This window comes from Megascapheus bottae, chromosome 25 (assembly GCF_031878675.1).
Source record: "Megascapheus bottae isolate mThoBot1 chromosome 25, mThoBot2.hap1, whole genome shotgun sequence".
Taxonomy (NCBI): domain Eukaryota; kingdom Metazoa; phylum Chordata; class Mammalia; order Rodentia; family Geomyidae; genus Megascapheus; species Megascapheus bottae.
Genome location: NC_143533.1, coordinates 16421157 through 16442709, shown reverse-complemented (window position 1 = coordinate 16442709; position 21553 = coordinate 16421157). Strand labels below are relative to the sequence as shown.

General features: G+C 40.8%; 1 protein-coding gene across 4 annotated transcripts in view; it reads right to left on the bottom strand.

The window, feature by feature from the left end:
* The window catches only part of Myo5a (myosin VA), a 110350-nt gene that overhangs the window by 50090 nt on the left and 38707 nt on the right, over positions 1–21553 (bottom strand). For all 4 annotated transcript variants that reach the window (XM_090358392.1, XM_090358393.1, XM_090358394.1 and 1 more), the window contains exons 7-21: positions 18904–18985; positions 18277–18384; positions 15932–16038; positions 13570–13835; positions 11462–11543; positions 7513–7653; positions 6622–6747; positions 5723–5806; positions 5398–5559; positions 4722–4819; positions 4403–4489; positions 4213–4321; positions 2493–2704; positions 1478–1634; positions 198–437 (exon numbers count right to left, since the gene is read on the bottom strand). In XM_090358392.1, the coding sequence (XP_090214518.1) occupies positions 198–437; positions 1478–1634; positions 2493–2704; positions 4213–4321; positions 4403–4489; positions 4722–4819; positions 5398–5559; positions 5723–5806; positions 6622–6747; positions 7513–7653; positions 11462–11543; positions 13570–13835; positions 15932–16038; positions 18277–18384; positions 18904–18985 (2061 nt within the window). The remainder of the gene's footprint in view (positions 1–197; positions 438–1477; positions 1635–2492; positions 2705–4212; positions 4322–4402; positions 4490–4721; positions 4820–5397; positions 5560–5722; positions 5807–6621; positions 6748–7512; positions 7654–11461; positions 11544–13569; positions 13836–15931; positions 16039–18276; positions 18385–18903; positions 18986–21553) is intronic.

The window sequence follows — 21553 nt, the reverse complement described above, 5'->3', positions numbered from 1 at the left end:
AATTGTAACCTGAAGGGTGACTACAAATGATGATAATCCCAAATGATGATGAGCTTATTCTCATTTCTATGCTCAAGCTTTCATTCTTTAACTTTGTGCTGAGACTTTATAAAGGGTTAGATCAAGCGAGACCACACTAAAATGGTCCTGATGGGTTTTTGCAGGGATCCACTCTTAGGGTTCCTGGGTAAACCTACCTGCTCATCCACCTTACGCTGCAGCTGCATGATCTTGTTCTCCATGCCAATGTGGAGCTTCTTGTAGCGCTCCACAGAGCGAGCCTCAATTTTGAGTTTCTTTAGCTCCCGCTTGGCCATCATCCGCCGGAAGCAGCACTGGAGGTAGATGAGGGCTTGCAGGCTCCTCTTGTAGTGTGTGCGAGCCAGCCAGCCCCGGACCCACTTCTGAATGATAACTGCTTTGTGCTCACGGAGGATCTGCAGCGAAGACAAATAAGGTGAGAGCCTGGACCAGATTCCCAACCCATGTTAAGCTGAGGAGCCAGATATAACAGAAAAAAGCTGGGGCATAGTCATTCATGCCTGTGATCGCAACACTCCTGATGATCAGAAGACTCATGAATTTGAGACTCACTTATGCTCAAACCCGTAATTGCTGATTTATTTGAAAAAAAAAAAGGTATATGGAGAGGTGACCATGCTAAGAATCTTGAGATGGGGAGATATTATTTTGAATATCCAAAACGGGACCTAAATAGTATCAGAATTGTTTATATAATAAGAAGTGGGCATGAAAAGTCAGACATGTTGAGATGATGTGGAGACAGAGCAGAGATGAAAGTGATGTTGCTATAAGCACAGGGAACGCTGGCAGTCCCTGGCAACTGATCTGGAAAAGGCAAGGACTGGGATCCATACTGCAGCTTCTGTGGAAAGTGCAGCACTTTTGCATTCGTACCCTCCCCAGAAATGAGAGAAACAATTCCTGTTGCTTAAAGCAACCAAGTTTGTGGGGTTTTGTTTTGTTTTTGGTAGGTCATAGGGCATGAACTCTGGGCCTGGGCACTGTCCCTAAACTCTTCAGCTCAAAGCTACCACCCTACCCCTTGAACCACAGCCCCGTTTCCCATTTTCTAGTGAGTAACTGGAGATAAGAGTCTCATGGTCTTTAGTGCCTGGGCTGGCTTTGAACCTTGATTCTCAGATCTCAGCCTCCTGAGTGGCTAGGATTATAGATGTGAGCCACCACACCCAGACAAGTTTGTGGTTTTTTATTATACATTCATGCTAATTCTTTTTAAAAATTATCCAGACAAGAGGATAAAGGAGAGATAAATCTTCCTTGGACATTGTTTTGTGAGTAAATGCATGCAACTATTTAATGCTCACAAATATGTTTCAATGGTGGCCAGTCTCTCTGTGGTTCCTATGTCTACAATGACCCTCTTGGGCCAATGCATGATGCAGAATGTGATTGTTAATAGAATGAAGGAATGGGGTTGAAAATAACACCTCACCTTGTGATAGCGGTTTCTGGCCAAGTAGCCTCGCAAATGTGACTGAAGGACGATAGTAGCAGCTCGTCTAATCTTGTACCTCCTGCGGACCACATACATGCGCCAGTACTTCTGAATGATGGTGGCTGCCTTGGTTCTGCGCAGAAACTTAGCATAGCTGATCGGAGAAAGGAGCAGTGTATTGTAGCAATCGGAAAAGGGCAACACTCAGTGTCAATGTCTTATGCATAATGACCACTGCTTCTGTTGCCTTAATCTAACAATGTGCACCATGAAGCAACATTCATATTTACTTATATTTGTAGTTTCTCAATGTCTTTTGCTTCCATGATCTCACCTGAGGCTCCACTAATTCTGAAAAGGGAGATATGCCTTATTGCTGGAAAGAGAGAAGTTAATGAGGGATCATGCTTCCTACATCTGAGCTCCTTATTCTGCTCTTCTATTCTCTGCATAGCAGACTGATGTACCCATCAATCCTATCTGCGCAGATCAGGAGCTATCTTATAGCTATCCACAATTAATGCCCAACTTTTTCCTGAGTATTTGAGTACATGATCTTTGTCTATAATTCATGTCTATTTGCACATCTGAAGTAATATTGTCTTAATATATAACCACACTGAACAGTATCTAATCCTTTTTCAGATTTTACAATGTTAATTGCTCCCTAAATGAAGTTTTTAGTAACTAGTTCCTGTGTATGACCATTCTAATTAACATATGATTTTTTTTTTTTTGGTGCTGCTACCACTTGGCTTTTTTGCTCGAGGCTAGTGCTCTACCACTTGAGCCACAGTTCTACGCTCAACATTTTTCTGGTTAATTGAAGGTATGAGTCTTATGGACTTTCCTGTCCAGGCTGGATTTGAAACAGGACCCTCAGATCTTAGGCTCCTGAGTAGCTAAGATTACAGGTATGAGCACCCAACTTACACATGCCTTCTTTACACTCAACAGAGAAGTATGAAATGTAAAGGTCTGAAGGCCTGAGTTGGCTGTACTTTATACCTACCATCTAGCCTGGTAGCCCCGCACGTATCTCTGCACAGTAATGGCAGCCCTCTGCATCCGCAGGTACTTCTTCCTCAGCAGCCATCCTCGGATGGTTTTCTGAATCCGGATGCAGGCAGCCCTCAGTTTGTCTGCCCGGAGCTTTTCTAGATAGGCCACTTGACCAGCCCGGAAGAAGATCTTTGTCTTACCAAACTGATATTTGTCCTTGTCCTATATTAAGGAGAAAAAATTATTTTCAGAAATAAAGACTAAAATAATATTTAAAAAGAAAAAACAATCAAAAGAATCAGTAAAGGGGTGAATCTATTCAGCTAAAACTTAAGCTACACACAATAAACTAAGGCAGAAAGATTTTTTGACCCTCTGTCAGAGGTGCAAATAGAAAGGATTCTAGAGAAATTGTAGTTATTTTCCATAATTAGTCTACCTGAAATTATTATCTGAAGGCCAAAACTTGGCTATGGATTACAGGCTGCTTTTATTTGCTCATTTGTATTTAAATATCTCAAGGGAATGGAGACATGGACACATCCCCTGACCCAGGCATTAAGCATTACATCAGGCTGTGTATCCCATGGATGGGCTGAAGGGGAAAAAAACACCAGTTTGAAGAATAAGACAGAAAGAAACACATACGAAACCAAGGTTCAAAAACAAAACAATAAAAATAATTAGGTATTTTTATTCAAGTTAAGTTCCTAACAGTTATCTCTTGCCTTGAATGTTTCCTAAAAATAAAGGAATAACTTCATGCATGTGTTTAAGAATCCAAATTCAAACACATCCCCCCAAAATAGAATCACTTAGATGGTCATTGACTTTTGTGCCTAAACAGAGCTGAACAGTTGACATGAATGCTATGATTCACTCTACCTAGAAACATGTACATTATTAACCATTCTCATACCAAAAAAAAATTAAATTTATACACAATGGTTACTATGTAATCAAAATTCTAAGCCAAAACAGGTCTACCATTTAAGCCAGATGTGTCTTGAAGAGCTTTCTGCCCTAGGTTGGCTTCAAACTCTCAGGTGGCTAGGATTACACGTGTGAGCTACTGGTGCCTGGTGTCCATTATCTTTAAGGCATTTTACTTAACTTTAAAATACATTGCTAACAAGATGGACTTTGGCGCTGGGAGTGTGGCCTAGTGGTAGAGTGCTTGTCTAGCATGCACGAAACCCTGGGTTTTATTCCTTGGTTACCATATACACAGAAAAAGCCAGAAGTGGTGCTGTGGCTCAAGTAGTAGAGCACTGGCCTTGAGAAAGCTTAAGGACAATGTCCAGGCTCTGAGTTCAAGCCTCAAGTCTGGCAAAAACAAAAACAATAAGATGGACTTTGTCACTTGAGATTAAGACTCATTTTTTCCCCTTAAATTATGTATCACTTTGCCTGGCGTCTGCAATAAATGAGTCAGGTAAGATTTTATTCATAATGATCAAACTCTAAAGGAATGTGTCTGAAGTCTGGGTGTAGGCCTTGTTACACTTTTTCCTCATAGTGAACCATCATCATCATCATCATCATCATCATCATCATCATCATCATCATCAGTGCTAGCATCCCAAAGACCTCGATTGCTGAGACAGCCCCTAACTACCCCCATCTCACACAAAAACAATCTGGATTAGTGATACTAACACAAAAGTTTTCCAGGCTTTTACACATCAGAATGGCAGCACCAGACAAGGAAAGTGAAAAGTCTTTCTCACCAGTATGAGTTTCTCTAACACATTCTTGCAGGTTTGCTTTCTGTCACCCAGTACATCCTTTTGTTTCATTAGGACCCGGTAACGGCTGAAAAATTCCTGATAAGTCCACCTATAAAACGACAATCACATGAGCGTAAGGTACTAGGAAGCTGTCCCAATAGGCCCCTTATATGGAAGCTGGCAGGCTCACCGGGAGGGGAAGCCTGCTGCACTGATTCGGATGGTTTCCAGGACACCACATGCTCTCAGCTGCTGAACAGCCCTCTTCTCATCAAACCTACATGCACAGATAACAGCATTAATCTCTGAAGAACCAAGCTGAAGCCCCGCTCCTCAGGGGAACTCACATGCATTTGTAAGGAACAAAGTAGATAAACTAGAAAAGGTATTCAGAAACTGAAGCAATAATCCAAACAGAATAAAGATTTACTTGAATTATTTTTCTCCTTGAGTTTGGCAAATGTTACACTATGTGGCAACTTTTTGTTCTGTGGCTGAGAAATGCTTACGTGAAGGGGAACTTGAAGTCATTGGGCTTGATGCAGCGCACGTAGTGAGGGGTGGTGGCGTTGAGGGTCTCCATTAGCAGGTGAAGGGAGTTTCGGAACTGTGAGAGAAAGGGTGACGAGGGCCATCAAGTCAAAGCAATTTAGAATTCTCTTCCTATGGCATCAATGAATATGACCTTTACTAACTCTGAAGGTGACCTACCTTCAAAAGGGAAGCTGCTACTACACAAGCTAGATGCCGTGGCTCATGCCTGTAATCCTACCTACTCAGGAGACTGAGATCTGAGGATTCAGGTTCAAAGCCAGCCTGGGCATTAAAGACCGTGAGACTCTTATTTCCAATTAACCACTAGAAAACCGGAAGTGGTGCTGAGGCTCTAGGGGTAGGTGATAGCCTTGAGCTGAAGAGCTCAGGGACAACGCCAAGGCCCAGAGTTCAAGCCCCACAACCAACAAACAAGAACAAAAAATTGCCTAAACTTTACCATTTAATTCAGACAGACAGACAGACAGACAGACAGACAGACCAGAGTTTTGTGTGTGTGTGCATGTGCGTGATATTGAGATGGAGAATATTATTCTGGGAAAGGATGGTGTGTGTAATAGAAGTGCTTTCTCACTCTTGCATCCCATCTGGGAGGAAGGGAGCGTGGCAGCAGTAGCTTCCTGAGCTTACCTGGTGCCCCACTGTTTTCTTGTGCTCTTTGGCCATCTGGCCTGGTCTGCCTTTGGTGGGCTTTACCGGAGTGCGGCTGAGCGGTGTGCGCCCTGAAGAGGTGGCTGAGGTTGGGCTGATGGCCTTTTCGTCATCTTGAAAGAGTTCTGGTAGCATCTTAAACTGAGCCAGGGACAGCAAGAGGAAATTGTATTTTTAATATAAGTCCCAGCATCCACTCCTTTCCACCCCCACCCCAGCAAACAGACACAAAGTAAATGCCCAAAGAACCAATTAAGAGTTTTCTTGAATATATCCTGATTAGAGTATGCCTATCCATGATTACCTTGCTTGATTTAAGAACTTTAATTTGTTCTTCAAAAACGGTGTCTTTGTTCTTTTCAAGAAAGCCTTCACACTGGTATTCAACCTAAAAACACATGGGAAATTACCTTTAAGTAACAGGAGTTTTGAATATATATTTTCATCATCGGCAATGCTTAGGCTATATGACCAGCTCTCATCATCATCTTTTTTTAAGAAACCAGTACAGTTCCTGGTAACAAATGTGTTGATTCTAAAGGTGTATGTGTACATACACGTGTATACACATACACAAACACATTTATTCACATGCACACACATATAGATAGCTTGTGTGTAAGTCCATCTCCGGATTTGCTGAGCAAATTACAAAATTTGTGAAACAGTATGTCACCATGCTCTGAATTGATCACAGAAGACAACACAGATCCATGAACTCTATTCTGAAACCTGAAGAAATAGCTATGGTTTAGAATTCAGAATTCTTCACATATTTATTAGATGTGCAGTTACGTATACATACTGTTTTAATAACTCAAGAATAGTCTAAGGCATCAATCTATAAAATATATAATATCCATCTATAGTATAATAATATTTCTACATGGAGACATGCAAATATCCACCATAACTGGAATAAAGACAGTAAATAATCTCATGTTCATTTCAGTGATCTAGTTGAGCTGCTAAGTAAGCTATGGAAAGACTTAGCTTTCAGAATTTCCTAGATCTCAAAATTGCAGATAAAAGATTGTATTTCACATTTATTGTGCATATAATTCAATTTCAATTAAAGAAAAACAATTGCTTTTCTACAAGATTTTAAAGAAATCAAGTATAAGGAAGAAAATAGTCTTTCTTCACTATTAAATTTTCCCTCTCCTTAGGAATTACAAAATAAAACAGATATAGCTTCCTTACTTTGTCAGCAAAATGTTGAATGATGAAAGCTTTGTTTGACAGACGGGGCTTTTCAAAAAGTGCACATTTGTTCAAGTGTGTGTTGTACAATTTCTGGGCCCAAGTGTCATCTGTACCTTTGGGCATCTACATGGAGAAGAAAAAGAAGGAAAGAAGAAAATAAGCTGAATACTGAGACTCTTTTGTTGCACTGACTGTCAAGAGACTACTTTTGGCTTTTACCTAAAGGTTTCCAAATTCTATCTGCACATCTGTTTGTTTGTCCATTTGTTTCTCTGTCAGTCTGTTTCTGCCTGTTTATTTGCCTGTCTGTCTTATACCTGGCATGAACTCAGGGCTTAGATGCTGTTCTTTAGCTTTTATGCTCAAGGCTGGTGTGCTGTCACTTGAAACACAACTACATGTCTAGCATCGTGCTGGTTAATTGAAGATAAAGGGTCTCACAGACTTTTCTGCCTAGGCTAGCTATAAACCAGGATCCTCAAATCTCAATCTCTTTAGTAGCTGAGATGATTGTCACCAGTGCCTAGCTGTCTTCCATTTCTTTTACTAAATTCTGTCCCTAAAAAGAATGCATTAAATATAAGCAAACTAAAAACCAAAGGGATAAAAAAACTAGTAGCAAGTAACGTATTTCATATGAACTATCATATAACATCATTACCTGAAACAAGAAGGGAAAGTATCCCACTTTTGCTTGTAACTAAAACCCTTGGGGTACAGTGTCCTTTCAGAATGAAAGGGTGACAGTTACATGTTGCCACAATGACATTTCATGTGGCACATGATGGTACATGTTGTGGTACACCAACGACTCTCTGCTTGAACCCATTATTTTCTGACCTTAGCTCGCTCTCCTTACAGTCCAGGTACCCCCGAAAGTCATCTTACCTTGCATTCCTCATCCAGCAGGTCTAGAATCCCCAGCTTTGATTCTATTAGATTAATACACGGCTGATTATCATAAAAATCTATGAGTGTCCATGGGATTTGTTCTTTCATATACTCTTCTTGTTCCAGTTTGAAGACATGCTAGCACAACAAAGAAAATGAAAGTAGGCATTATTGGACCAAATCTTCCATTTCTGGAGTCAAGAAACATTTTTCATTAAAATGCTAAGACATTAATATAATTGAGGCAATAATCCTCTTGTGGGAGAAGTATGTTTGACACAGAAAGAGCACATAAAAACTACAAATAGAAAAAGAAAAGCTCAGATACATAAAGTTCTTGGTGAATAAGTATGTGTGTATGTATATACGTGTGTACATGTGTGCATGCATGCATGTATGCAAGTATGTATGCATGTACCTATAGATAGGATATCAGTGGGTATAGCCTAAGCTGGATCAATCTATCAATCTATCTATCTATCTGTTGTATAGCCCCAGCTGTCCTGGAACTCACTATGTTTAGACTCACAATCCTTCCCAAGTTCTGGGATATATACCACCTTCAGTGGGCCAAAAAATATTTTTAAGAGCTGATAAATGGATCTCCCTTAGTGATTAGATTATGTCTATTTCCAAACCACACCACATACTTCTGCTTTTTTGGAGAGGGCTGCTAACAATCTATGACAAAGGAATGGCCTTGGCTGACACAGATCAACTAAGCACAGTGGATGCCCTCCAGATTACTCAACAGCCTGGGCAAAGCTTGCAGAGTAACAAACTCTCCCAAAGGACTATGGTGCTGAAGTCCACATGCCTCTAAATTATATAACACCTATTTTTCTTATTCTCAGTCAAGGAATCTAGAACACATTTTTCTGAATTCTACATCCCACACTTCAAAAGGAGCTACAAGCACAATTCCAATCGATTGCTTATTTCTGCCAAAGATTTCAACCATCATCCACATGGCTGCTTCTCATCTCCAGTTACTCACTGAATCAAATACACACACACACACACACACACACACACACACACACACACACACACACACAGAGGGAGAGAGGGAGAGAGAAAGCGCCAGCGCCCTTTGGAAACATATAGATAAAACAGACAAATGGAACTGGATTTCAAATAGTTATCATCTTATAAAGGTAAGCTGACAGGCTGTGAGGACAGAGCCCTTGCCTATTCTGGACACAGGGCAATAGGGATGGGAAGGAAAGGCTCAACAAGACCTGAGCTGGTCCAGATGGGGAGAACAATCCAGTCAGGCTTAGGCTGCTCTGTCTCAGCAGAGGCAGCCAGTGCTCAACCTCGAGTCTACAGATGCTAAAGACACTGCTTGTGCTTACAGGGTTTCTGCTTTTCCTTTCCCTGTCTTTCTTATCTTTGATGAGGTCTGTCACACATCTAGTTATGTAACTATGAAAGCACATATTTTCTATAGCCAGAACTTGAACTCTGGGCCTGGGCACTGTCCCTGAGCTCTTTAGCTCAAGGCTAGCACTCTACCACTTGAGCCACAGTGCTACTCCCAGTTTTCTGGTGATTAATTGGAGATAAGCCCAGGCTGGCATCCTCAGATCTCTGCCTCCTGAATACCTAGCATTACAGGCATGAGCCACCAGCACCTGGCTTAGGTGACCTCTGCTGCACATAATCCTCCTGTACCTGGAACTGATTCTCACTTTATTCTCCACTTATTGTAATGTCATTCTTAACTCCTTGACAGTCTAACCAGCTCTACTAAGCCCTAGTTTAGAAGGACAAAAAAACACTATGAATATTTATAGCATGCTAATCAGCAAACTTCTATTCCTTTTGATTAATGAGGTAAATAGGGTATTGTATATCACCAGGGTGCCTTGATGGATGGTACCAATATCTTCCAAAACAGTGAATTCTATCTTTCTAAAAATTCCACTCATTTATATGCAGTGTCTTACATTGACAAGAGAAGCACTAGTCTAGACTTTAAATAGGACTTATTCATTATACACAGGCATCTGGTTTGGAAAACTCCATGATGTAACAAAAATTCTGGATGGTCCATTGTCAAAAAACATAGGCATGAGTTCAATATGACAGAGATCCTTGGTCAAATGGCTCCAAGTAATTAATCTGCCAACCACATGGTTTCTGAAAACCACTTCTGTAGCTTAGGAGGCAAGCCTATGTTGTTAAACTCATTAAAGACCCCGAACTCCTAGAGACAGCTGATAAACCATGGGTGTGGACACACAAGAGTAGGAGGGTAAAGTCCTCTGATGACAAAGTGAGTAGGTTGCTTCCTCAGGATCAGGAAACATGGAGGTCATCAGTCAGACAGCAGGACGGAAGGAAGGAAGGAAGGAGGGAGGGAAGGAGTAAAGGGGAAGGAAATGAGATGAAATCTACTTCTATATATCTTTTGCTATCCTCACAGTATTATTTCTATATCCTCTATTGCTTTTTATTATTCTTGTTAACAAACCAGTATCTTTGAACTTTTACATTTTGTTTACCCATGTGTCTAAGATGGTGATAAATACATGTTCTACCACTGAGCTATACTTGTATGTAATTTTTTTTATTGTAATGTATAGAGGGGTCACAGTTACATTCGCCAGAGTACATCGTTTCTCACACATTGCCACCCCCTCTCTGTTTTTGTCCCCATTTTCCTCCTCCCACCCTTTCCACTTTTATGTATTTTTTTTTTTTTTGCTGTTCTCTGGGTCATGAGGCTTGGGCACTTGGGCACTGTCCCTGAGCTCTTCAGCCTCAAGGCTACTGCCCTACCCTTGAGCCACAGCACCACTTCCTTTTCTGGTAGCTGAGAGATAAAGAATCTCACAGACTTTAGTGCCCAGGCTGGCTTTGAACCACAATCCTCAGATCTATCTCAGTATCCTGAGTAGCTAGGATTATAGGAGTGAGCCACTGTACCTGGCTACTTTTATGGTTTTGGATGGGTTTCCCCCCACCCCATTTTTTTGAGACAGTCTTGCTGATCTTGATTTCATCAATTGTAATAACCAACCCCTAATTTTGCATGGGATTGTCAAGGTCTGGTACTTAGTGTACATCATGCTAACACAGGGTTAAGATGCATACAAGTTTACATATAAGGAGCTACTAAGTGACAACATGAAGGGGCTCTGTGGGCTCAGATATCTGTTCCCTGAATTAGGACCTGATACATTTCCTGCTTCTTGGTGTTATTCCTAGATGAAGATAACTACTAATCATTCTTCTAATGTGACTGTTCTGTGTGTGTGTGCCAGTACTGGGCTTTGAACTTAGGACCTCACTGTGTTGCTTGGTCTTTTTTTTTTTAACTCTGGGCCTGGGTGCTATCCCCGTGCTCTTCAGCTCAAGGCTACCATCCTCTCTTGAAGCCATAGCACCACTTCTAGTGGTTAACTGGAGATAAGAGTCTCATGTTCTTTAGTACCCAGGCTGGCTTTGAACTGGAATCCTCAGATCTCAGCCTCTAGAGGAGCTAGGATTATAGGCGTGAGCCACCATGCCCGGTTTGTTGCTTGGCTTTTTCTGCTCGGTTACCATTCTACCACTTGAACCATGCCTCTATTTCTGTTTTTTTGCTAGTTAATTAAAGGTAAGACTTCCTCACATTTGTCTGCCCTGTCTGGCTTTGAAATCATGATTCTGATATCTCAGCTTCTGGAGTAGTTTTTTATTCCTTCTCTTGTTTATGTCTGTGATCTGTTCTCTTCTTCTCCCAGCCTGGAATGGGCCACAAGCAGCTAGGAGGATTTTTTTTGTGTGTGATTTTTTTTTTTAATCCCTAGTGCCTGAACAGTTTCATTCTTTTTTAAACCTTTGATGCAAATTTTAATTCAGTTCACTTCAAGGACTAGGCTTTAAACAAACACTAGAAATTTGAGAGAATGATTTATAGCAGAATAATATTCAAGAAAGAAGAAAAAAATCATACCATGTTGAATTGTTGCTGCAGCTTCTCATTTGCATAATTTATGCAAAACTGCTCAAAACTATTTATCTCAAATGTTTCAAACCTGTAATACCAAAAAATAAAATGGGAAGGAAAGAGAAGAAATAAATACTTGTTTTTCCTTTTTCCATTCCTGGGGCTTGAACCCAGGGCCTAGGGGCTATCCCTGTGCGTTTGTGCTCAAGACTAGTAGTGTTCTACTACTTGAACCAGAGTTCTACTTCTGGCTTTTTTGGTAGCTAATTAGATATAAAAGAGTTTCACAGGCTTTCCTGCCTGGGGTGGCTTTAAACCTTGATCTTCACATCTCAGCCTTCTGAGTAGCACGGATTACAGGTATGAGCCACCAGTGCCCAGCAAAATAAATGTAACTTTAGAAAAATATTCAAAATGTGCACATTAGGAAGAAAAATGAGAAATCATCAACATTATAAAACTTTTATCTATTCTCCTATGAAGATCAAGTTTCGTAAGCCACAAATATCAACTAGGTAATGCAGTAGGTTAACATCAGTGGAGAGACAGATTTTAAGGCCCCATCCTACAGAGGTACTCACTACTAGGAGTGTTTTAGGCTCATTCATCCCCAAGTAAGGAATACAGAATTACAATAAAGCCATCACTCAGGCAGTTTACAGACTCATAGCATGACTTACGTGCATACACATTGAATGGAAAAAGGAAAGACAGACAGGAATATTGTGGGTTCTTATGAAAAACTAAACCAGAGAATAAAGGACTAGGTAACAAAGAGAAGTCCAGTGTATATAACCAGTTTTAACAGCAAGAGGATATTCAAAAAAGGAAAATTAGCTAATGAAATTGGGGTTTTAGAAATGCAGCGATAATTTGCCACTAATTTACCACCTAAGAATCTGACAGCCAATTATTTCCACCTATGAGTTTAATTAAATAGCTCAAGTGTTGAGCTAACTTTTTGTTTTAGTTAAATTTTAGGCACCATGCAGTTATTCTTTTCTGGATTGTTTGGTTTTTGTTGTTATTGTTTTGTTTTTGCCAGTCCTGGGGCTTGAACTCAGGGCTAATGCACTGTCCTTGGACTTTCTAAAGGCTAGAGCTGTATCACCTGAGCCACAGCACCATTTCTGGCTTTTTTCTATGTGTGTGGTACTGCGGAATCAAACCCAGGTCTTCATGCATGCTAGGCAAGCACTCTACCACTAGGCCAAACTCCTGGCCTACTCTTTTCTTTTTTCCATGCTGGTAGTGGAGCTTTTACTCAGGGCTTTGTGCTCTCATTTGGCTTTTTTATTCAAGGCTAATACTCTACCAGTTGAGCCATCCCTCCACTTCCAGCTTCTTGCTGGTTAAATGGAGTCTCATAAGACTTCTGCCCAGTCTGGCTTTGAACTGTGATCCTCAGATCTCAGTCTGTAATATAGCTAGAATTTCAGACATGAGCCACCACCGGCCCTCAGCAACATTTTTTTCCCTCTTTTTTTCTTTTTTAGCCTCAAGCAATTGTATTATCATCATCAAGGTATGCCTGAATTGAAGTGAGTTCTCCCCTTCTCCCCATCAAATTAAATACTTTGATACTAAATACTTTCTGGAGAGAAATGTTCTCAGGGAAGGGGGAAATAAGGAAGTGTGGGGTAGCTCTCAGAACCCTGCTGTTTGCCATCTGCCCTTCAGCAGCACAAACTCAGTGACACAAGCAATCAGGAGCCAGAGGGCGCCTGGCCCCACCCGCCTAGAGCAAGTGGGGCGTGTCTCAGGACACCATTGGCTGATGGTCGTCCCTATTTGATGATGTGGCTGCAATGCTCGATCAGTATTTATCGAGCACTTTTTGTAGAATAAAGTTAGACCTGCACCAAGAGTCTGGTCTCCGGAGTCTGTGTTACTTTTGGGCTCCGCCACCATCTTATCCCCCCTTGTAGACGTCTGAGAAGGACGCCCACAAGGAAGAATGGTGGAGGGCTGAGTGTACTGTATACATACATGGACATGCCTTAATGAAAATCCTTTGTACAACTAATTAATAATTATTTTCTAAATGTAGAAAAAGAAGAGGGGGGAAAAAAGGAAGCAACACTCTCTAATAGGCCAGTAACCCATGTCCTTACCCATAAATGTCCAGCACACCAATAAAAGAGTGCTGCTTCACGGCAGAGTGGAGTGCCTGATTGACATGATCCACAATCCAGTTGAAGAGCTTGGCATAGATGTGCTTGGCCAAAGCATCCCGGGCATTTGTGGCCTGCAGCTTGGAGATGGGCTTGATGTACGTCTCTGTGGCTGTGGCCAGCTTCCGGTGGCAGAGCCAGTGAGACATCTCTTCATAATCCACGCCCATGAGGTCACAGAAAATACTCAGAGGTTCATGTTTGGGCTGTGGAAAGAGAACAGGTTATTTCTTAGGGCAATCAAGTAAGAATTTCCTGAACCAAGTAACAAAGAGGGAAAAGAGACAAGTCAACAATTTCTTTGTTAAAACAAACATTTAGATTACTCAATCCTGATGAGTGAGAATGGAATATTTATCCATAAACGAGCATCTAAGAGGCATTTTGCAATCTTTTTAGGGCTTATTTTGTAACATATCATCCTTGATTTTTCCTAGATGTATTAGTATGCCTCTTATAAGACATTCTGTGGGTCCATCAGAAAACCAACTAGATGATATTAGTTATCAGTGAACAAAAACAGACACAGTCCTCTTCTATCTAGAGCTTATTGTAACTGGGGGGGGGGGGTCATTGGAATACATTCAATTATTGCTTCCTAAAATGTAAAATGCCACAAAGAAAAAAGAGCCTGCCTGAATAGAATATGTGTTCTCTCCAGGGAGGCGGAGGCAGAATTGAGATCTGAAGGAATGTAAGGTGCAACTGAAGTAGGGGAGTGGTGAGGGTATTTTCTTATCTTTTTTTTCTTTTTTTGGTCAGTTGTGGGGCTTGAACTCTGGGGTGGGTACTGTCCCTGAGCGCCTCAGTTCAAGGCTAGTGCTCCTACTCCTTTGAGCCACAATGCCACTTCCAGTTTTCTGGTGGTTAATTGGAGATAAGAGCCTCACAGACTTTTGTGCCTGACCTGGCTTTAAACTGTGATCCTCAGATCTCAGCCTCCTGACTAGCTAGGATTATAGGCGTGAGCCACCAGCATCCAACTGAAGGATGAGGGTGTTTTCTAAGACAAGGAAACCACTGGGAAAAAGATTCTATGGTAGGAGGGAGATCATCCATGGGAGACACTGAAACTAAGTGAAACTAACTAGAAAACATGCAGGAGGAGCCAGACAGACAGGCAGAGGCTACATTGGGGCTGGTCTCACCCTCACAGGGCAGATGGTATGATGCTGTGACTTTTAAAATAACTCATATGTCCATATCCCCTAGAATGTCTTTTGTGGGACTCATATGCATAAGTCCATCCCTGTGCCCCAAAGTTATTGTACTTCAGGACTATTTGGAGGAGATGGGATGGAAGATGAATAATAACAAAACACTTTGAGTCCAGGTATGAAGATGGCAGAGGGAATCTTACTGAAAGCTGTGGAACAACAGAGGGATGGAGGATAAAGAATAACACATGTGGGGCCCCAAGTTTGGCCTAGTGGTAGAGTGCTTGCCTAGCATGCATGAAGACCTGGGTTCGATTCCTCAGTACCACATACATAGAAAAAAAAGCCAGAAGTGGTTCTGAGGCTCAAGTGGTAAAGCTCTACCCTTGAGAAAGTCCAAGGACAGTGCGTTCAGGCCCTGAGCTCAAGCTCAGGACAGGCAAAAAAAAAAAAAAAAAAAAAGAGAGAGAGAGAGTAACACATGCATGACTGACATACCAGGGACCCTCACACACACCAAAATATATTAACAGCCAGGGAGGCATTGGTGGTTCATGTCTGTAATTCTAGTTACTCAGGAGGCTGAGATCTGAGATCTGAGGGTCATGGTTTGAAGACAGCCCAGGCCAAAAAAATCTGTGAGACTCTTATCTCTAATTAACCACACACACACACACACACACACACACACACACACGCACACACACACACACACACACACACATCACAAGTCTTAAGTGAAAAAGTTAAAGGACCCACAATCTGTGTGTGTGTGTGTGTGTGCGCGCGCACGCACACGTGTGCTTGTGTGTGTGTACACACAACAGGAAAGTCAAACTGGTTCAGCGGGGGACGGGGGAAAGGGACAGATGGAAAAGGCAAATGCATGTGGACACGTACCAGGAACTAGAATCTGATAACATCAGAAAAACTTCAAATACACAGCTTCTAAAAAAAACTAACAAAACTAGGAGCTGGGGATGTAGCTTAGTAATAGGGCACTTGCCTAGCATAGGTAAGGCCCTGGGTTCAATTCCCAATACCACACATTAAATGAATGAATGAATGAATGAATGAATAGAAGAGCATCAACAAAAGAAAACCACCAGTCAACTACCATAACATTAAGCTTGTTCTGAACTTACAGGGATTGTGCAGCTGTCTGAATCTCGAGATGTAAATCCAACATTGCCTAAGTGAAGGATGCCAGCAAGTATTCGAAAGATTCCCATTTGATAAGATTCACTAATTCCTGAAACAGAGTAAATGGGCAAGCAATCAATTTCAGAGTAGTATTGAAATGATTATAGCAGAAGAGTTTACTTCTAGAACACTGTCAGATGCTGTAAGCAGAGAATCACAGGTAACAACACTTCCCTTTTACTGGATTAACACCATAGGCCCTTGGGCATCTCACAGGACAGGTGCTGCACCAGCCACTGCTTCCGTGTTCTCGGTGATAAGTAGCTTCTTCAAAGGATGTATGTCAATATAAGGTAAGACAACAGCACACCTAACACACTTTGGTACCCATGGTAAGTAGGAATAAACAGTATAGGCACACTTGAAATTTAAATATTTCATTAATTTTTTTTTAAATTTCTACTCCACATGTGAGCTGTAGCTCAGTAAGCTGTTTTAAGCTAGCTGATGCAATTATTTCCAAGTATAAATCGCTGAGATCCTATGATCTGAAAGGTTCAGTCTGGCTTTCTATGCTGGCCTGACGGATGAGTGTCCAAATACAGCTCTGGAAGAGGACCTGAAGAATAAGGTAGGATGGGAAAGCTGGACAGATTCTGGTGAGTATTTGATCTGGTTTCATATGTCAGTAAAGGAAATAATTACTAGAATATAAAAATGTAATAACAGTTAAAAAGTGGTACTACAATTATTTCCAAATATGTAGTCCTATGCAGGGAAATTGAGAATTGACCTTATAATGAATGTTTTTTGAGAACTCTTATATTATGGCTTTACCTAATTCATAATTTAGCCCTAAAAGTAAAATGCCAGTTTTATAATCTTTAATATGCACATAAATCATTAACAGATCTTGTTAAAAGACAGATTTAGGATCAGTGGGCCTAGAAGATCAAAAGATTGTACATTTTTAACAACCTCCACAGTGATCCGGAACCACACTTGGAGCAATACTTTTCATTTAAATTAACTCATTTAAGGGTTTTTTTTTTAAGAAACAAAAGACATGATTTTTTATCTTTTTTAAGATAGTTCTTTAAAAAATAATAACTTACCTTTGCAAATTGTAAAAACTACAGTTCCAAAAAATAATAATATCTGGGCCATTTCAAAACCACAGGACTGGGCCGGGAGTTTGGCCTAGTGGTTAAAGTGCTTGCCTAGCATGCATGAAGACCCGGGTTCGATTCCTCGGTACCACATACATAGAAAAAAGCCAGAAGTGGTGCTGAGGCTCAAGTGGTAGAGCTCTAGCCTTGAGAAAGTCCAAGGACAGTGCTCAGGCCCTGAGCTCCAGCCCAGGACTGGCCAAAAAAAAAAAAAAAAAAAAACAACCACAGGACTAATATAATGTTCAATCACTATACTAGTTCAGTCACATTTCTAAAAAAGACCCCCAAAACCAACCAGCCAAACATCTCCAAAATGTGAGCTTGTATAGGAACCTATTTCATTTAGCTTTTTTTTTGCCAGTCCTGGGCCATGAACTTAGGGCCTGAGCACTGTCCGTGGGCTTTCTCAAGGCTACAGCTCTACCACTTGAGCCACAGCACCACTTCTGGCTTTTTTCTATGCATGTGGTACCAAGGAATCGAACCTGGGTCCTCGTGCATGTTAGGCAAGCACTCTACCACTAGGCTAAATTCCCGGCTCTCATTTAGCTTTTTATAAAAATGTAAACAAAAAAAATACGTTGACCCCCTCCCTAATGCTTTAGTTTGTGAGTATGGTTTTTAAACAGCTTTCTAGAGAGATAATTTGCATGGCACAAAATTAAGTGCTCAATGGTCTTTGGAAGAGTTAAAAAATTATGTAACCATTACAAAAATCTAATATTTTAACAGTTCAATCACCCCAAAGGAAATTTGTGCCAATTTGTCTGAATGTATTCCATCAGGTATATTAACTTGCTGAAATATTCACTGCTCACACATGTAATCCTAGCTACTCAGGAGGCTGATCTGAGGACTGAAGTTGCAAGCCAGCTGAGGCAGACAAATCCATGAGATTCTTATTAACCAGCAAAAAGCTGGAAGTAGGGGCGGGGAATTTGGCCTAGTAGTAGAGTGCACAAAGTCTCAGGTTTGATCTAGCCTTGAGAAAGTCCAAGGACAGTGTATAAGCCCTGAGCTCAAGCCCAGGACTGGCAAAAAAAGCAACAACAACAAAAAAGGCTGGAAGTAGAGATTGGCTCAAGTGGTAGAATGCTTAGCCTAATAAGCAAGCTGAGTAATCAAAAAGCCCTGAGTTCAAGCCGCAGGACCACGGAAAAGTGAAATGACATTACCCAGCAGAGTGCAGGCCTGCCTGGTGTGGGCCATCTCCTTTGCATCATCCACTCCTTCAATCACAGGACTACCTCCTTGCTTTGTGTAATGGAAGTTATTTGCATCTCCTGCAATGAAGGAGAGATGAAAGTTTATAGTCAGAAACTACGATGTGTGCAGGTTGTGCAGTCTGGAGTGCTTCCTGTGTTTTCAATTATACTGTAACACAAATTTCCAAAAGTACATAATGGGATAAAATGTAAATACAAATATCTTAATTGATGAGATGAGCAGTACTTTTCTACAAGTTTAATTATCAGCTACATGCTAGAACAATTTCTTCAAATTCTTTGTTCAAGGAAGATTTTAAATGTATGCAAAATTTTTCAGACTAGAATATGAACCCTACATATTCTTCACTCGTCATAAACAAGCATGACCTTAAGGCCATCCCTGCTCTAGGTACACAGAGCCCCTCCCTCCTTCCCCAGGCCTATGAGTTAGTCATAAGTCATTTGCAGACTTTAAAAAAAATCACTTTACTCAAATATTTCAGTATGAAGTAATACTATATTTAACAAGTGAGTCTGGGACCCTCAGAAATTAATGGGGAGCAATACCAACATAAGACTAATGTTGCAGCATACCTAATCGTAGTGTTTTAAATTCGGGTAACTTTGCTGAAGCACAGAGCTGATAGAAGATATGGTAGTTTCTCTCTTCTTCTGCCTTTGGAGGAGGAAGAATTTTTAATTATAGCATTTAAATCTAAACCTCAGAAGATTCCATTGTAAAACATATATATTTTTTTTTAATTTTTAATTTTATTTTATTTTTGCCAGTCCTGGGCTTGGGCTCAGGGCCTGAGCACTGTCCTTGGACTTTCTCAAGGCTAGAGCTCTACCACTTCAGCCTCAGCACCACTTCCAGCTTTTTTCTATGTATGTGGTACCGAGGAATCGAACCCGGGTCTTCATGCATGCTAGGCAAACACTTTAACCACTAGGCCAAACTCCCGGCCCATAAAACATATTTTTAATATTAACCATAGTCATAAGATATAAGTACATTAGGGAGGCTAATTTTTTTGCAATATTCAACATTATTTTCTCATGACATTTTGCAATTTTCTGTGTGTCCAAACACTTGGCTGAAAAAAAAGATTATCCAATCTTTGCCATAGAGTCAACTCTCTGCTGTAGTTTGAAATTTGTGCTCTGTCTTTTGTGTCCTTTCAGTTTTTGTATTTTTTAAATCACTAACTATTCTCCAAATTAAAAAAAACATTTATAATTCTAAGGGTCATTCAAAAATGTTTCTTGAAAGTCTTTGCCTCACATATATCCCTATAATTACAATTACAGTAATAATGCTACATACAAAATTGAACTATATATATATATAAAATCAGCACATCTGTTGATTTGCAGTATATCCATATGTATAACTATTAGTATTAATAAAGTCAAGGTGAGATTTTTTTATGATTACAGAGCACTGATGTATGATATAGAAAATCTATCATGAGGAGAGAAGTCACTGATCAAATTAGCAACATACTGACAACTCCAACACTGAGTAGGGAAGAGACCAGTGGCTGAACATGCCCAACTAGAAAAGCAAGTGGGTCTGTTCCTTTGTACAGGAAGGATCACATCAGTCTGCTTTTTACTGGCTGCGTGACTCATTCTGACATACCGAGCATTCTCAGTATTCTCTACCCCTGGAACTGGGGAGCAATGGAAATCACTGCCGTACCTCTTGATAAGACAATAAGGATTAGGTCTTATCATTTGGTGTTAAGCAACATTCCAACCAAGGAACAGTTTTCCTATCAACTTCACCGTTAGTTGGCAATCAAATCTTGGACTTGGTCTTCTTGTAGATGTACCTATGTTTCACTCTCTTCTGACTACTAAGTTTTCCAAAAGTCTTATGGAGGCATGTGTGAGTGGAATAACACTGCTTTGCAGGCGGCTGGATATTACAACACTGGTGGACAGGAACTATTCAAATCACTTATCACATTTTAGGAGCTCACAAATCAGGCAAAACCCCAAGGCTAAAGCCAGGATGGGTAGATAAGACTGCTAATGTACGCTTCTTGACATGCCCCAAATACTTTCAAGAACCTCACAAAGTTGGCAACAGAAGCCTCATTAAGGAACTACTACATCTTCTGATCTCACAGCCTGGGGCCCGTACCAGGCTGTGAGGAGTCGTATACTAGACGTTTCCCACACATCAATCATACTTCCTAGTGGGCTATAGGTGAATATATGCCTCCTGTTTTGCAAACTTGAGGATCAGAAAATATCAAGAAGGCAGGTCTGACGATGTATAACCTAGCATGATCCCAGCATTTCAGAAGCTGAGACAGGAGGATGGAATTTGAGGCCAGCGTGGCCTACAATACCCTTAGAATAATATAATACAAACATACATGTGAATGCAAAGGGCACAGATCTATCAAACTGTCTTCTGATACACATTCACACATGGGTTATGAAGATTTTTTTTTTTTTGCCAGTCTTGGGCTTGAGCTCAGGGCCTGAGCTTTTCTCAAGGCTAGAGCTCTACCACTTGAGCCTCAACACCACTTCTGGCTTTTTTTTCTATGTATGTGGTACCAAGGAATTGAACCCAGGTCAAGTGCTAGGCAAGCACTCTACCACTAGGCCAAACTCCTGGCACTGGTTATGAAGATTTTTAACTGTATCTAAACAACACCACGCTCTAAGAGAAGAGAAGAAAGAAGACAGAAAGAGTTTGGTTTTTTTCTTGAGTTGAGCTCCAGCTGTAATTCGGTGAAGGAATAGACCAACACCATCTTTCCTACCAACTGGAAAATGTGAGAAACAAAACTAAAGTAATAGTGTCTCTTCTTAATTAGGCTTTCCAACAAGAATGACTAAGAGGGCCAGGAGTTTGGCCTAGCGGTAGAGTGCTTGCCTAGCAGGCTCGAAGACCAGGGTTCCATTCCTTGATACCACATACATCGAAAAAAGCCAGAAGTGGTGCTGTGGCTCAAGGTAGAGCTCTAGCCTTGAGAAAGCCAAGGACAGTGCTCAGGCCCTGAGTTCAAGCCCCAGGACTGGAAAAAGAAAAACAAATGTATAAGAAAAAGTCAAGATTATTAAATCTCAATCAGTGACCACTCCCAAAGACCATTATTACCATCCTCTGACAAGCTCGCATTTCTCATGCTTCTGTCGAAAGTATGGTTTGTAATAATTTGGACAAATACATTACACAATACCAAGCCAATACCTGGCAATCACACAGCAGTGTAAACAA